This window comes from Hydractinia symbiolongicarpus, chromosome 6 (genome assembly GCF_029227915.1).
Source record: "Hydractinia symbiolongicarpus strain clone_291-10 chromosome 6, HSymV2.1, whole genome shotgun sequence".
Lineage (NCBI taxonomy): Eukaryota > Metazoa > Cnidaria > Hydrozoa > Anthoathecata > Hydractiniidae > Hydractinia > Hydractinia symbiolongicarpus.
In genome coordinates, this window is record NC_079880.1 from 31,597,469 (window position 1) to 31,611,127 (window position 13,659).

The 13,659-nt window shown below is 36.7% G+C and overlaps 2 protein-coding genes across 2 annotated transcripts in view; one reads left to right on the top strand and one right to left on the bottom strand.

Moving 5' to 3' along the window:
• LOC130648315 (hydroxymethylglutaryl-CoA lyase, mitochondrial-like) overlaps positions 1-13,659 on the top strand; it is a 91,526-nt gene that overhangs the window by 47,135 nt on the left and 30,732 nt on the right. The gene's annotated exons all lie outside the window — the stretch shown is intronic.
• LOC130648276 (uncharacterized protein MAL13P1.304-like) lies at positions 9,945-10,951 on the bottom strand. The gene is made up of 3 exons (XM_057454316.1): positions 10,803-10,951; positions 10,347-10,746; positions 9,945-10,265 (listed from the first exon to the last, which is right to left on the bottom strand). The coding sequence occupies exons 1-3, from the start codon at positions 10,949-10,951 to the stop codon at positions 9,945-9,947; spliced, it is 870 nt and encodes a 289-aa protein (XP_057310299.1).

The following is a 13,659-nucleotide window of genomic DNA, read 5'->3' on the forward strand; positions in this document are numbered from 1 at the left end:
GACGATGGTATACAGGTGCTTGACCCATGTGGTACTAGTTTCGTCCGAGGCAAGCTCTTGCGCATCTTGAGGTTTGAACAGCCTCTCTGCGAGCACCTTGTTGTAGCTCTCGATGAACGCCGTAAAAGTATGATGGTATTTGGTAGTTGCACGCTTTATCTCGATACCCTTAGCCTCTAACAGCTTTGTCACGTCCGACTTGAACTCACTGCCGTTGTCACACTGAAAGGTCACACTGAAAGGCTTTGTAAATATCCCTGAGCATATCAGCGACTTCGCTGGCTTTCGTGTTCTTCTTTGTAGCGCGAAGCTACATCGATGCCTGCGAGTATATATTTATAGGTGTTTCCATATAATTTATCATGGGGCATGTAGAGCAAGTCAAATTGATGCATCTCGTTGGGTTTCGTGATGGTGTAATGTGGATAATTGATGCGCTTAGGGCCTTTGATATGCCTGAGCCATAGCAGCTGACGAGTTAACCAGTGAATAACTCTCTTTTTGGAGAGACCACTCTGCTCGGAGGGTAGTTTAATAGCTTTCCGTCCAGTCCAGAGATGTTCGGGCTGGTAGTAGATTTGACTTGACTTTCCTGATTCCTCAGGAGTAATGATATGTGCTTTTGACATGTTTATTATACATGTCAAAAATATTCCTTACATATACTTGTACACGACGAAACCCAGCAGAGCCAGGACCCTACGATGAACGTCAGCTCACCGTCTTGTTGCTGTTTGCTGAGTATATAGTAGTCGGAGAGTTTGGGAGCTTTTTGATCGTCGCGATCGTTGCTGATTGTACCAATCGATCTTCGCTTTTCTGTCACGCACCCACTGGCTTTGAGCAGCTTGGAGTTGTTCGATTGCTTTATCGTGCCTTTTGCGCTCTTCCTCGCCGTGCTCACTGAGTTTGCTGAACAAAAAATTAGACCCTGAAAAGGCCAATGCGTTAATTAACGCTCCTCCTGCCATTACTGCTAAGGTAGCCATCTTTATTTTAGTATTCTACACTTTGAAATCTGCCATCCAAAATATTCAGCTGCGCATCTTGGAGCAAGTACACATAGCAACGTATATCCCCAGTTCCATCCGCCTTCTTGGTCATATGGAGAGTTATGCCGTCCAAAATATCTCTGCAAGGGCCTTCCAGAACCATGCAAGCTGTGATCTGGACTACTGCGGAAGTCAATGAACAGCGCGTATCTTTCACTGAAGAACTGCCCAATGGTCACCTCGCTATCGTGGGATCCGAAAAGTTCAAAGACTTGTTCCAGATGGTCCTTCGGCAACATGGCGTGGCTATAAAGTTCGTTAGGCTCACCTTCCACCGTGATTGCGATTTTCTCGATTTTGGGGTTGTAGAAGACCTCGTTGTTCCCCGAATAGGCCTTCACTTTTTCCGGATCTACGAATAGTAGTAAGACGCCCTTCAGAGACTTGGCAGGAGTATCGATCTGGAGATTAAGGCTGGTATCAGCCTTTTTCATGGTCACCACTTTGCTCCTCAAGATCCGATCGTACGGCAGGGCGAGACGGCTGTATCGTGACAACATAGTACTGCTAAGCCCCTCGTTTGTCACTTTATCAAACTCGAGCGCGATATTGGTAATTTTATAACCAGCATCAGCTGGCTTGGCTGCCGTGCTTCCAGCAGCCGCCGTACCAGCATCTTTGATGACTTGGTCGTGAGGTGCAAAATGCATTACGAACTACAGCCTGTCGTGTAAGCCTGCTGGGTGGAAGGGCAAGTCTTGTGTCAACTCGAAAATTTTGCCGATAGGAATAGCAAAAGTATTACCATACGCTGCCACGATCGCCTTTTCCTCGTCATTTCCTACATGGTCGCTGGCTTTTACTTGCAGAGCTCTGATGGTGCCATCGTTGGGATTTATGCCCTCTAAAATTAGGTTGTTCTCTCGGTCAAATTTGGGTAGCCACAGATCTCGATACACTGCCAGGGTGTTGTAGTCGGCGATGTTTTGCACTTCGTGACCGTTCAAGCTGATGCGACGGTTTTGAACCAATGCCTTGCCGATATTGCTGACGATGGTACGCTTGGTGTTTGTACCACTCAGCTCCAGGTCGAAAAGCAACTTCAGGCTACCAGGAAAAATCACGTCATTTTGACCAAGGTTGGGTACGTCGACATACAAATCTTCGTTCTGGTTGATTGTCGACGGAACATGGCTCACCTTGACACGCTGCTTCTTCCCCTTTATAGCAAGCATTGTCTTTAATTCTTTATGCGGATTTAAGATAGTTCCGTACATTTATTAGTAGGCAATTGTGGGTTGAATAAATGCCTATTAATCCAATATATGAAGGAGATGACTTTACGTCAGAGGAAGATATTCAAGACGAACCCGAGGAGTTCAGTATCGGGAGCGAGCTCATTCGACCAGAGCCTGATGTCGGCTTAACACCAGAAGAGCAGGGTCAATCGTCTAGCGGAGATATCGCGACCTACGCAAGGGGAGAGTTGCTCAAATCGAAGGTAGAGGATCTTTATGATCTCCTACGTAAGGAGCTGGGGAAGGAGCCGAGTGCGAGACACTACGACGATTTTGAGGTCGATGGGAACCGGCTTTTATACGATGGTGTAGAGCTCACTAAAATGAATGGTGAGCTCAGGAGTGTTGCCGAGATCGGAGGAGGTTACGTGCGGGGCGATTGCGAGCCATGGGGTTCGACGACTATACTACACCACACAAGGGTAGTAATACTATGGCTCAGAACCTCGCGCTAGAGGTTGATCTTCTTGTATTGAATAGGGATGATGAGGAGGAGACTTCGGTTAAAGAGGAGGGTGAGACGATTGAAATGAAAACAATTGATAGCATTCAAAATTTAGCTCGTGACGTAGAGGGTTATGTAGATAATTCATTCGCGGGGATCGAAGATGAGATCGAGGTTCCTGATATGAGAAAGTTAAAGCTCGACATTGAAAAACTGCAGAAGACTATTAAGGAGGTGAAGGATAAACTTGAACAATATAATAGCGAGATAAATACGAAAGAGGGTAAGTTGAAAGAACTTAAGAAGCAGAAGCCCGAGGTGCGAAAGCTTCAGGATATTGATAATCTTGAGAAGGAATTGAAGAAATTAGAGGAAGATAAGAAGGATGAACTGGGTAGGCATGGTCTTTCCTCCGAGGTTTTTAAGCAACTGAGATCTATTAAGTCCGAGCTGATGAAGATTGCAGGAGACGATAAAACCTTGCTTGAAAAGCTTAAAAGCCTTTTCCGAGAGCAGGGCCTGACTATCGCGAGCATCGTTTCTGCTGTTGGTTTCCTGATTTCAACCATCGTGCTCGCCGTTACGGGAGGTGGAGGCACTGCCGGAGGAGCTGCTGGAGGAAGTACAGGTGGGAAAGGTTTTGTACGAAAACAGCTTGATAAGCTCGGACGATTTTTGAAGTACTTAACAGGCAAAGCGGGTGCAGCCCTTCCAGGGATTATTGGCAGCGTGGTGTCGTTCTTTTTCAGAGTTGCAGCGAGAGTCGTCGAGTTCGCAGCAAAGCACTTGTACATGGCCTTGGCTACTGCTGTGGGTATGGTGGTGGCTTATGTGGGTAACAGGAGGAGTAAGTGCAATCGCACTAAGAGTTTAATTTGCTGATCAACAGATTAGACTTACTTCCACCAAATATATGCGAAGATAAGTCCTACCCCCAACGTGATAATGGTAGCCTTGGTATCATCATGTTTTTTTAGGACTGCCTAGGACAGGACACGAGGATCGCTTTAAATGCCATCAGCATTCGACATACGTGGTTGAACCTCTACAGTAACAACGAGTTTACCATCCGTGAGGTAGGTTTTACCATCCAATCAGACGGTTACTGTAATTGAAATAATGAATGTGTTGTATAAGATCGAGGATTTGGCGAGTATCGTCAACAGTCAGGCAGAGGATAAGATTAAGCTGTTTGTCCTGAAAAATGGACTCTGCAGGCTCCGTGTCAATGATGGGTACACGGTGGTGATTCATCGACAACTGCAAGTGCTCTTGGGTCTACCCTACGATCCCTATACTATACTATTAGTATCCCTATACTATATGAAGGGTGACTACGATTCATTCTACAAGACTGACGTATACCATAGGTTACGACTTGTTTGCCCTCAATTAGATGAGGATGACTGCCTGCTTAACGGAAAAAAATCCAAGATTCTTGGCATGCTTCCCACCAAAGAGCTAAGTGTCTGGGGAGACATGTTGACGTGGAGTTTCGATAACCCTGTATACCTTCCTTTGAAAGGTTCCACAGACAGACTGGAGTTCATGCTGACGGACGAGTATCACCACGATAAGAATGTTTCGTTCGTTGGAATTAATATGCACCTGCTTATAGAATAAATATGACTGACATACAAAGCTTTACCCAAGCTTACCACCGAGTGCACCTGATCAAGAAAATGAGGGGCATATTTATAGATTAAAGAAAATAGAGGAAATAGAACAGTTTCTGCGAAGCGAGGTCAAACAACGTAAAAAGCTGTCGAAAAAATTGGAATGCATGGTACCTGGATCCATTATATGGACCACGGATTGCTCGCCATAAGCGTGATCACGAGCGGTGTTGGTATTGGGAGTATGTTATCGGGAATCGGAGTAGCCCTAGCAGTGGCAATGGGTGGGATAGCCATCGCCGTTGGATTGGGGAAGTCTGCCTCAAAAAAAAAATGGGAAGAAGCTGAATTATAAACGCAAAAAGCATGATAGTATAAGATTATTAGCGGAGACTAAGTTGAATTCAATAGTTGATTTGATATCAAGGGCGATTGAGAATGGAATTATATCTGACTACGAGTTCAGTTTGATCATGCAAGAGAAAAAAAAATACCTTCTGCTCAAGGAACAAATAAGACAACGTACGAATAAGATAGTTAGCGAGATCAATGACCAAGAGAGACAAGCACTTGTCGCCAAAGGCCGCGATGAGGCGAGAGTAGAATTGTTAAAAAACTTGCAGTCTGCACAATATGTAAGAAATACCTAGAGGCACCACCTAAATATTCCTAATTTTAATGTTTTGTACAAAACACTAAATGACACCAAGCAATTCACCGGTACTAGCGTCAACCATAAAATTGCCGTCGTATATGACAGTTCTTTTTTGTTTTGCCTCCAGGCCTCTGATATATTCATCGAGTATTTTCATAGCTGTGATTTCTAGACATGGCTTGCAATAAGGCCCAAGGGTTTGTGTTGAAATATCTTTATATTTTACCTTATTGATCGCAGATATAAGATCAGCCCTCCTGAGAGTGGAGTATCCACGTACCCCTAATTCTCTCGCTTCGTTTTTCAAATCGTTCATGTTTTTTATACTACGACGAATAGATCCTCTTCATCATCTGAATCAAGGTGTCGTGTCCTGGATTGTTGCACTGGTTTATACTTACACTCTTCTAGCATAACCTGGATGAAATGCTTGGAGATAGTTTGATTATAGCCGTACATTCACAGGGTTGCTTCAGTGGTACTATAGCATCATAAAAATCGGTCGTTACCTCCCCATCCCATTCCTTGACTTTTGCGTTTAGATATCGATCATTCTTTACTGGCGGGGTTGAGAATGAACTACCATACAATAGCTGTATCCTGGTTAGGATGATCTGATATTTATCCAACCATTCTGGATATTGATGCATGTCGAATGACATGGTAAGCGACGAGCCATCAATATATCGCGAGGCACCATTGCTATATAAGCGCTTTGGGGTTCGAATTAATAGCGATGATATCTTACTGTTATTCTTATAGCCTATAACATATCTAGCATCTTTACCCTTATTGGCTTAGATTGGATCGCTGAGTACGATGTTTTCAATTTGAACCTCATCGATGCTTAGTACTGTTGGTTCTCTATAAAAATCTCTGGTCTATACGGAGTCGTTATAGAATTTAAACATCCCTTTTATTTATGGAAATTAGACACCAACTAGGGATTTTTACAAGAACAGTAGCCTCCGTTGTAGGTGATCCACATGATATAGTGTTGCCAACACAGCATTTTTTCACATATAATTAACCTCCGTCCACACTTCTTGCATCTGTAATATTTATCAAGATCAATCCCACATTCATCACAATACTCAATCGTCATGCTTTTATTTCTTGTAACCATGGCTCTGAAACGATCTGGAACATACTCGAACAGACCCGGATTGCGCTGGACTACCCCTATACACATATCCAAGGTCTTGAAGTAATACGGAACATACACGAATACCATTGGATCCTTTTCAACCGCTGTATTGCACATGTCACGAGTCTTGAAATAGTCTGGTACATACTGGAGCATCCTTCTTCTTCTTCTTAATTTATTTAACGTCGGAGAAATAACTATGTACATATAGCTTCCTGATATAAAAAAATAAATAAATACATACTTATAAATATACAGGAAACTAATCAAATCCGACAAAAATTTGTTTATAGTTTTATGAAAAATGTATAAAAATTATGAAAAATTATTTAAATAGACCGAGTGATTGAAATCATACTCCTTTAGTTTCGTTTTAAATTTTTTAAGGCTGTTACAACTTTTCAATTCGGAAGGTAAAGTATTCCAAATTTTAGGCCCCAATGAGCGAAGACATTTTTCCCCAAAATTTTTAGTATTAAAGTTCAATGTTTTAAGATTATTTAAATATTGACTTCGTACTGGCCTGTTTGTTTCGCTGCGTTGAAAGATGTCTAACATAAATGGCGGATTTAGATTATTAAGAGATTTAAAAATCTCTATACATAGATTTCGTATTCGCATAATTTTCATGTAGTTACTTTTGTTCTTGCTAGAAATGTACTTTTTATCTCTCTGAATATCCGCTATCTACAAATTTTAGGGCTCGCTTATGGAGTTTTTCGACCCTAGAAAGTGATTTTGAAGATGAGAAATTCCAAATAAGTGGACAGTAGTTAAAGTTTGAATACACAAAACTTTCTGCTAAGACACTCTTAGCTTTAAAAGGAAGCATGTTTTTAAATTTATACAAAGCATTTAGTTGCGCAGATGCTTTCTTGCAAACCTCATTTAAGTGCTGATCAAATCTAAGGTTATTGTCAATTTTAACTCCTAACAGTTTGACTGTGTCTTGCGAATATATGTTTTTATCTCCGATTCTTATCAGTTTACTACTTGTGTTTTCTATCCTATCTTTGCTGATGATAATGCATTGAAATTTGTCAGGGTTACCAATCATTTTATTTTCATGTAGCCATGCTAATGCCTGCTCAGACTCACCTTTTAAAATTTTAATGAGGTTTGGAATTGAATTGGAAAAGCTTGACAATGTATTATCATCAGCATAGTTGTGTAGGTCACTTCTGGTTATAAAAAGAAAAATATCGTTAAGAAAAATATTAAAAATTATCGGGCCTAAGATTGATCCTTGCGGCACACCTGAAAGAATCATTTGGAACTGTAGTGTCCGTTTATACGAGTAGATTGTTCTCTATTTGTTAGGTATGACAGGACAAATTTCAGGGCATTAATTTCAAATCCATATGCCTCAAGTTTAGCGATTAGTAAATCATGTGGCACGCAATCGAAAGCTTTTGATAGATCCATTAAGACTGCACCAACCACGTAATTCTTATCAAGTTTTTTTTCCATTCTTCTAGTAAACGAATTAAGACATGCTGTGTGTTATAGTTTTTCCGATAGGCTGACAAAAATATTGAAAGTTTCGATTCTATGAAAGACATGATTTGATCCTTCATTATGTTTTCATAGAATTTTGAAAATACATTCAACACACTGACAGGTCTAAAAATATTAATGCTATGTTTGTCTTTGCCTCCTTTGTCAAGAGGTGCTACCGTTGCACGTTTGGCTCCATCGGGAAAAATATTCAATTTTATGCTGCTGTTTATAGCATTTTTCAATGGGCAAATCAGATATTCACTAGCTAACTTCACAAGCTTTGGGGGTATTTTGTCTCTACCTGGAGAGGAATTTATGTTTAAATTAGTAAAAAGTTTTTTGATTGTGTTGTCATCTACCTCCTCAAAGTTAAAAAAATTTATATTTTCGTTGCAGGCTTTAATTTTGACAATACTCGGATGACTCTCGTATGTTTTAATTATCTCATTAATTAGTCTCTCTTTGTCTAAGGAATTTCAATAATCAATTGATATTGGCTTGGTTCCACTACTTTTTTCTACAATGTTAATATAGTGATCATTAAATAATTCAGCAAGCTCACTGTCATTGGTTATCTGAGCACCATCTTTGATAATCATAATGTTATCATTGTTCAAACCACTTTTATTGGTTATAAACGGCTTAATAGTTTTCCAAAAAGTTTTATTTTCTACAATCCCAGAATCTATAACATTTTTAAAATACATTTTTATGGCTTTCTTTCTGAGGCCAACACACTTATTTCTTTGTTTTTTATAGTTTATCTTGTTTTCTTCAGTAGGATCTTTATTGTATCGGTTTTTAAATCTTGACCTGGTATAAATAGCTTGCGTAAGTTCTTTATTCATAAAAGGTGCTTCATTTCCCCTGAGCAGTTTCTGTTTTAAAGGGGCATGCTTTTCAATAATAGAACTAAACGTTTTTGTCAAGTGGTCGTAATTTAAAGCAGTGTCGTTTTCATTAAAATCAAAACGTGTATTCCTAACATCAGAAAGAAACTTTCTCTTATCAAACTTTCTGTTACTTCTATAAACAATTAGTTTTGGTTTCAATCTTACCAGATGAGATCTTAGGAAAGTTGTAATCATCAGATGATGGTCACTGAGTCCAGTCTCAGTAACCATAGTGTTTTGAAAAGACCTTTGTTTATTTGTTAAAATAACATCAATTGTTCACTTGCAAAACATGTTTTGTCTTTGACTAAGTTTTTTAGGTCAAAAGTATCGCAAAGAGAAGTTATGTAATGATAATTTATTATTTCATCTTTATTATGAGTATCAATGTTTATGTCCCCCATCACAATGATGTTATCACAAAATGAGAGTGTTTTGTTTAGAATTTTCTCCAAATCTTCAAAGAAACTTTGAAGATTAGAATGACGTGGTGGACGATAAAGGGTGATAATAGTCCATTTTTTGTTTCTGATGTTTAGCTCACAACATATAATTTCATTACTTGTAAGGTTAGCTATGTTTATTTGCTTACAAACCACTCCCTTTTTCACATACTTAATTAGCCCACCCCCATTTTTATCCCAAACTTTTCTAGATCTTAATTCATAATCATCAATAGTAAATTGACTATTTGGAAAAGTACTATCTAATTTTGTTTCAGATAATACAAAATAATCTGGAGCAAATTCACAAAGATTTCCCTTAAGTCAATTATTTTTTTCCTTAAACTATTTATGTTCAAATATCCTATCAATAGATTGAAAGGATTTTTGATTCTAATATCACAGACATTTTTCAGAGAATTTTGTAAATTATATGTAGAATCATGTAATTGGTCAGTCTCAAATTGATCATTTAATTCCTTATTGCATTCAGAAGAAGTAACCCCATATGGATGTGTTACACCCTGGGAGCAGGATGCCGTAAGTTCAGTGCTTATCCTATCAGAAATTAGTATACATTCGTTTCTATAAAATCCAGACCTAAAAAATTATTTATATAAAATAAGAAATTATTAGCTAACAAAACTTTACCACTTTCCATTAGATGTAATCCATCTTTCCATAAATTAGATTCCATAATATTACTATTGTCGATAAAAATATAGCCATATTTCTTTGCCTCGTTCTTAAGTATATGATTTAACGATTTGATAAACTCAAAATCAATACGAGTACAGATAATAACACTTTAAATAAAAACTTTTTCGACGCCATGATCGATGTAAACGCGTCATAGTTTGATTATTTTTTATGCAATTTCATTAACCGATGATTTATTTCTCTTTATATCCAGCAAGTCGTTTATTCCAACATGCACAACTACATTTCTGGATTCTCATCTACTAAGGTTGGTAGAGAGTAAATTTTTAATATTTGAACCAGGAAAAACTTTAAATCTTGCTTCACCGTTTCTCAAATGATTATTGAACTCTCGAGTATTTATGCCTTTTGCGATGCTGTCACTGATGATTCTAATCTTCTTTTTATTTTTACGGGTTTCAGATGATTTGATGTTATGTTGTAAAAGATCTCTTTCTGGAGAAAGGTTAATAACGGGATTTGGTCTTCTTATAGATTTATTTAGTTGTGGTGGTGCGTAACTTTGATTATTCGTAAGTGGTTGTGCGTCATAGTGATTATTGTTGTTTTGTTCGTTCTGAAGTGTACTAAACCAATTTGAAAGACTGAATCTATTATTATATCGTTTCTCTATTTTTCCCGAGGGACCTTTCTATACTTCGTTCCATTCATTGGTTTCTGATTTGTTTTTAATTTTTTCATGATTATTTTTGTTTATGTCTTGTAACAAAACGTCCCTCAACAAACTTTGAGATTCTTTTATCTCGTTTTTTAAAAAATCGTTTTCTTCCTTCAAGTGAACAACCAAATCATTTACCATATTTCTTCTTAATTTACCGACTTCATACGAGACGTATTCTTTCAGGTCCGATACCAATTTAACTATTTCTTTTAAAACTTCAAAGTTTTTAACCTGTTGTAGTTCCTGAGCGAGAAGATCGAGGTGGTCTACTTTTTCATCTGGTTCTTGGATATCATCTCCCCCTTCTTCCCTATCAACACTCGTAATTTTGCCAGTAAAAATGTTTTTACTTATCCTATAGCTAGGTAATCCTCGTCTGTTTATGAGAAAAAGTTTATCAGTATCGCAAAGTCGTTGAACAGTATATTTTACCTTTTCTGGACTGAATTCTTTCGACTCAACAATAATACTGTCCATATCTGCACGTTTCTTCCATGAATATTTTTAATAGATTGCAAAACGCTTTCTTCTAATACTTCCATATCCTCGGTGTAATTTACTAAGATATCTTTAGCCGCCATCTTTCAACCTGCTGCGATATTTTGTGTTGGCATCCATGGGTTGAAATTCACGTTCCTATTACAGAGTTCCTGATAATGATCCATTATTTATTTTTGGATATATTCAAGTACTTGACTCGAAGGACATTTGAATATTTTGGGAATTTCCCTTACTCATATTCTGTATGATTTAGCGTATGACGTCATATATTGTTGTTTATATCATTTAATAATATTCTGTGTTGGTTACTGGCATTTGTATTATTCTGATTTCACGTATGCGTTGATGACGTCATGTATCTTACATTTAATATTATTATGTGTTGGTTATTGGTATTTAATATTATTTTTATTGATATCAGCATATGATTTCGTTTTTTTACTTGTTTTTTGGGATGAGGTGGTGGTGGAAGTGGTGGAAGCGAGGTTTTTTAGGGGTAAAGGTGTGGAAGGAGCAAAAACTGGTTATATTCACTCCTTATTATTACTAACACTTATTGTGTTGTTGTATTTTGCCTACCGTGTTTTCCGGTATATAAGCCGCACATCGTATAACCTGCAGCTCAGCTTTTTTGGGGACTCATGAACTAGATGCTATGAGATAGCCCGCACCTTCGTATAACCCGCAGAAAAATTCAATTGAGCTAGGTTGTGAAATACGTGTCAATTAAACCTTGGAGGAAAGAATACGGATTCCAAGATTAAACCTAAAAATGATACCTGCTATATTGCTTTATTACCAATAACATATCATTTCAATGTGCTCAATGTGATTGCAAAGATATAAATAGATTGGAATTACATTCAACACAAAAGAAAAATGATCTCCAGAATTGTGTTTCAGAGAGAGCTCGTAATATTAACAATGGCAAGCAATAGAAAGTTAAAGAGTGCAATTTCACTGTGTGAAAAAAATTAAATCACGTAGTTGAAGTAAGATTACGTAGATATAGGATCGCGCATGTAGTTATATTAATGTACGCATTTTATCCCGTGGGTACTATTTTCTTCATTAAATGTATAAACTTCAAGTTTCACAATAAATGACAGAAAATATAAAACTTATCACATAACCCGCACCACAATATAACCCGCACAAACGATGGAAGTCGTAAAAATCAACTTATAACCCGTGGGCTATATACCGGAAAATACGGTATAATTTTTTTTATCACAGACCATGTGTTTTTAATGTCATTTCTGCATCTTCTTAGCATTCTAGCATAGAAGTTTTTCTTATAAAGCTTTCTTAATTTTTCAAAAAGATTTTTATATGTTCTATACGTTTATTATTATTATTATTATTATTATTATTATTATTATTATTATTATTATTATTATTATTATTATTATTATTATTATTATTATTATTATTATTATTATTATTATTATTATTATTATTATTATTATTATTATTATTATTATTATTATTATTATTTTATTATTATTATTATTATTATTATTATTATTATTATTATTATTATTTTATTAGTAGTACTATTCTAACAGAGTAGTATTATTCTATCAGCAGGACTATTCTAACATAAAGTAGTATTATTCTAACCTGTTGTTATAATAAGACCTCTCTGCAATCCATTTCCAAAGGGTAAATTTGACAGATTGTGAAATACAAAATTGTGCCCTGAATTGTTTCTGGATCTCATTTAATATCTGCTTTCGACATAATTTGGAATAGTAAACAAAAAAATGTGTTTTTTTCACCTAAGTATCGCTTTAGGCACTAATTGGTCGAAATATTTGAAAATGATTTTTTAGACAAAGATTAACACAGCAAAAAAAAGTATGCCGAACATGATGATGGCATTAAAAACACATTTTTTGTGACCTAAGTACCGCTTTCAGCAAGTTTAAAAATCATTTTTCTTTTTTTCACAAATTACGCAGGAAACATAAACACAACAGACCTATTTAAGTCCCACCTATCTTGAATTGTAATGTGTGGTTCTAATAGACCATTGTACTTATTCAGGTATTAGATTTCAGGAGGTCACAGGAACACAGTTTCAAAAGAAAATTTTGTTTTTAAATATAGCAGTTGTAGTAGGCTATTTATTGGATAAAAAGTTTGCGATTTTTTCAGGATTTATGGACTTTTTCATGAAGAATAAACTTCGTTATTTGGTGGAAAAAAAGGCGAAAAACAATGCGACAGACAAATGAATTGCATAGAAGAAAGGGCTAGCGGTGCAATCTTCTCTTTTTTTTAGTCTGATAAACCAACTTGTTTTTCTAAAAAAATTGTTTTTTAGAAAGAGAGTATTGGTTTGTCTATTTACAAATAAAAATAATAGCTACACCACGTAATTAACACCAGCCCTATAATAATAAAAAAGTACGTTAAGAACATATGGAAAGTATTGGGGTTCGTTTACAATTGAAAAGATAATTAGAAATTCAATCATAACGGTTAATGAAAAAAATAAGCGTCGTTGCAACAAAAATTTATTAGTACCAGAAAGCAACTAAAACAAAATATTTCAAACAGGGGTAAACATAAAAAGTCTTAGTCCTTTGATCGTTACTATTTGAATAGTATGTGACGCAAACTGGACTGGACCTAAATGTGGAAAAAACTTATTGTTTCCTTTCGTAAGTATGTCTAGTACGCAGTTGAACAAATGAGTATTTTCCCAGCAATTCACAACCTTCCAAGCTTTCTAAAACTCTATACTCTGTAATTGGCCTAAATCTTATTATTTTAGCACATT

Coding starts and splice junctions, on each gene's coding strand:
- LOC130648276 (XM_057454316.1), bottom strand. CDS start 10,951: ATGGCGGCTAAAGATATCTTAGTAAATTACACCGAGGATATGGAAGTA. Junction 10,747..10,802: donor AAGAATTCAGTCCAGAAAAG/GTAAAATATACT, acceptor TCTCATAAACAG/ACGAGGATTACCTAGCTATA. Junction 10,266..10,346: donor AAACCAATGAATGGAACGAA/GTATAGAAAGGT, acceptor AGTACACTTCAG/AACGAACAAAACAACAATAA.